Raw genomic sequence first — 3255 nt, 5'->3', positions numbered from 1 at the left:
TATTTGAAGTTTGGTGAAAGAGGAGTATAAAAAAATTGCAAATCTGTTCGATTCATTCTTTTGAACTTCACAATAATAAATTTAGGAGAATGAATATTTGTAGAAATTGAATTCTAAATTTTAAGATCCATAATGTCATAGGCTTAATGACGTGAATCACTGTTTGTTTCTTTATTGATTCCAGGCTCGCTTCGGAGAAACATTTTCCTTTCCAGACTAATTTGACTATACAGTTTGAGGTAATTAATTGAATAAATGCTTTATATTTTTTTCATTTTAGTTGTTTGCTACGTCTTATGATTTTTTTTGCTTAAATAATTTCTATAACTATGTGAAGTTACAATACTCTGGGGCCTAAGTTATACTTTCTGATGCTCAATATTTGGGAAATCGCAGGAAATACTTTCAATTTTTGTTTAAGAAAAAATTCTCCATTTTTAGAGAGTATTTATTAATCATTAATTTACAATGCTGTCTATAATATCTTCTGGTATGGTATAACTTGAGAATTCCTATTTTTTCTTGTACTCTCTTATAATTAATTAGTTTCAGTTATCGTCTTTCTGCATTGTTAATTTTCATGTCATTATTTAGATTTTATATTAGTTGGCAGCAAAAGTATGTGACAGCAGAATGAACTCTTTTTACTTGATTTTATATTTATAATATGAGAGATTATTAGTACTAAAGCGACATTAAGTAAGTATATGTGATTGCGTTTTATTGCATCAGATGGCAGAGATTGTGATATCAATCGGGTCAAAGCTTGCAGAATATTTGGTGGCTCCAATTTCACAAGGAGCTACTTATTTGTTTTGCTTCAAGCAGTTCATTGGAGGTGTTGAGAAAGCAAAACAAGAGCTGGAGGCAAAACTAGAAGACGTGAAAAAGCGTAAAGAAGAAGCTGATCGAAAAACTGAAGAAATAATGCCATCCGTGAAGAAGTGGTTGGACGATGTGAATGCAATCCTAGAAGAGGTGCAAAAGCTGCAACAAGAGCTTGAAGGAGGACCAAACAAGTGTTTTAATGTGTCACTCAGATATTCTTTAGCAAAACGAATGGAAAATAAAGCTAAGCAAATGACAGATCTCAAACAAAATTCTAGCTTTGAGCCATTTTCCCAACTGATCCAACTTCCTGGCATTACTTACTTCTCTTCCAAAGAGTTTATGGCTTTCAACTCAAGGAAATCAACTTATAATCGTCTTTTGGAGGCAATTATAAATGGCAAAAACAAGATGGTGGGACTATATGGTATAGGGGGCTCAGGCAAAACCACTTGGGCAAAAGAAGTGGGCAAGAAAGTGGATGAGCTGAAGCTTTTTGACAAGGTCATCATGGTAGTTGTTTCTAAACCCCTAAATATTCTGAACATTCAGCAGGAAATAGCAGGGCAAATAGGCTTACAACTTCAAGAGCCAACTCAACTTACTAAAGCACAAAGGCTGTCAGAAGGATTGAAAAATAAGAAGATTCTTATAATCCTGGATGATGTGTGGAGCAAACTAAAGCTTGAAGATATTGGAATTCCAACCACTGGAGGTTGTCATATCTTGTTGACCACTCGCCTTCGAGATGTATGTGTCTCTATGGATTGTGAGAGTAAAATTGAGTTGTCTCTCTTAACAGAGGAAGAGGCATGGGCTTTGTTCAAGATGCATGCTAACACAACTAGTGTGTCAACGAATGAGTTCGATAGCATCGGAAGGAAGATTGTTGATGAGTGTAAGGGTTTGCCTATAGCAATTGTAACAGTTGGAAGCACATTAAAAGAAAAGAGTATTCATACGTGGAGATCAACATTAGAAAGGCTACGACATCCCCCACCACTGGATATTGAAGATGATTTGAAGACCCCTTATGTAACTCTCAAAGTAAGTTATGATAATTTGTCGAGTCCGCTAGCTAAGTCGCTCTTCATATTGTGCTCTATGTTTCCTGAGGATCATGAAATCCATATAGAGGATTTAATTCGTTTTGGCAAAGGGACTCTTAAGCTTGGTGAAAGAATTTACACAATGGAGAAAACAAGGAATAGGGTTTTAGCTAACATTGAGAAATTGTTAGATTCTTCTTTGTTAATGCATACCAGTAAGCAGGCACATGTAAAATTGCATGATGTGGTTCGAGATGTAGCCTTGTGGATTGCAAAGGAGCAATGTCAAGAAGTTCTGGTGGACAACCAAGAAATTTCAGAGATGTTAATTGGTAACCACCAAAGTTTGGAAGATACAAAGGCAGTGTCATTGTGGAATTTGGATGAGGATCTCGAGCTCTCTAAACAATTGCATTTTCCAAAACTTGAGATTCTACTACTTCAACCATATGGGTTCATTCGAGATATTGGAGCAATGGAGTCACTCAAAGTCTTGGCACTCATAAGACATGGATTTGAGTGGGAATTGCGGAGGTGGGATCCAACTTTTTGTTCAATTCCACAATCAATTGTATCATTAACTAATCTTCACACCTTATGCCTTAGAGGGAAAAATTTGGGGGACATATCTCTTTTGGGTGAACTTAAAGGATTGGAGATTCTTGACTTACGTGGTTCTCGATTTGATGAATTACCTACTGGAATTGTAGATATGAAAATGCTGAAACTTTTGGATATATTTGGTTGTCAAATTGAGAAAAGCCCTTTAGAAGTAATTGGAAGATGTGAGCAGCTTGAAGAATTATACTTTTGGACGACAAATCTGTCATCCCAGAAATTCTCTCTCTTTCAAATTTGAAGAGGTATGTTATCTATGATTCCAGATTAATTTATGAATATTTGGATGACTCTTTTCAACAATATTTGGATGGTTGTGATGAAGCATTAAGAGCTTTATGTATACAAGGCTTTAGAGTCTCTACTTTGAATGCATCAATGAAAGATCTCATTCTTAGAGCAAACCACCTTTGGCTAGATAACTGTGAGTGGGATTATAAAGATACAAATTTTCAGATAAAGCACTTAGTGGTATCATGCTGTCAAGAGAAAAGATTCATCATCAAGAACCCTGATGTGAACATTCTTCAAACACAACAAGTATTCTCACGCTTGATCACTTTAACATTGTTTGAAATGAATAGTCTTGAACAAGTGTTTCAAGATTCGTCTATTGGCTGCTCTCTCCCCATGTTACAAGAGCTATGGATACGGAGTTGTCCTGAATTGAGAATCTGTATCTTCTCGCATGCCACCATTACGAGCCTGCCAAAGTTGAGAAAACTTCGTATTTATCGTTGTGACAAAGTGAAATGGCTAT

At 35.8% G+C, this 3255-nt stretch overlaps 1 protein-coding gene across 1 annotated transcript; it reads left to right on the top strand.

Moving 5' to 3' along the window:
* The first annotated feature begins 732 nt into the window (after positions 1-732).
* On the top strand, positions 733-2736 carry LOC114730863 (disease resistance protein At4g27190-like). Its single transcript, XM_028917967.1, has one exon. It carries the CDS (start codon positions 733-735, stop codon positions 2734-2736), a length of 2004 nt encoding a protein of 667 aa, XP_028773800.1.
* Positions 2737-3255: the final 519 nt, after the last annotated feature.

The sequence above is a fragment of the Neltuma alba genome, unplaced genomic scaffold, assembly GCF_004799145.2.
Source record: "Neltuma alba isolate B1F8T4 unplaced genomic scaffold, ASM479914v2 tig00012772_pilon, whole genome shotgun sequence".
NCBI classification, from domain to species: Eukaryota; Viridiplantae; Streptophyta; class Magnoliopsida; order Fabales; family Fabaceae; genus Neltuma; species Neltuma alba.
This window is presented reverse-complemented; position numbering and strand designations above follow the sequence as displayed.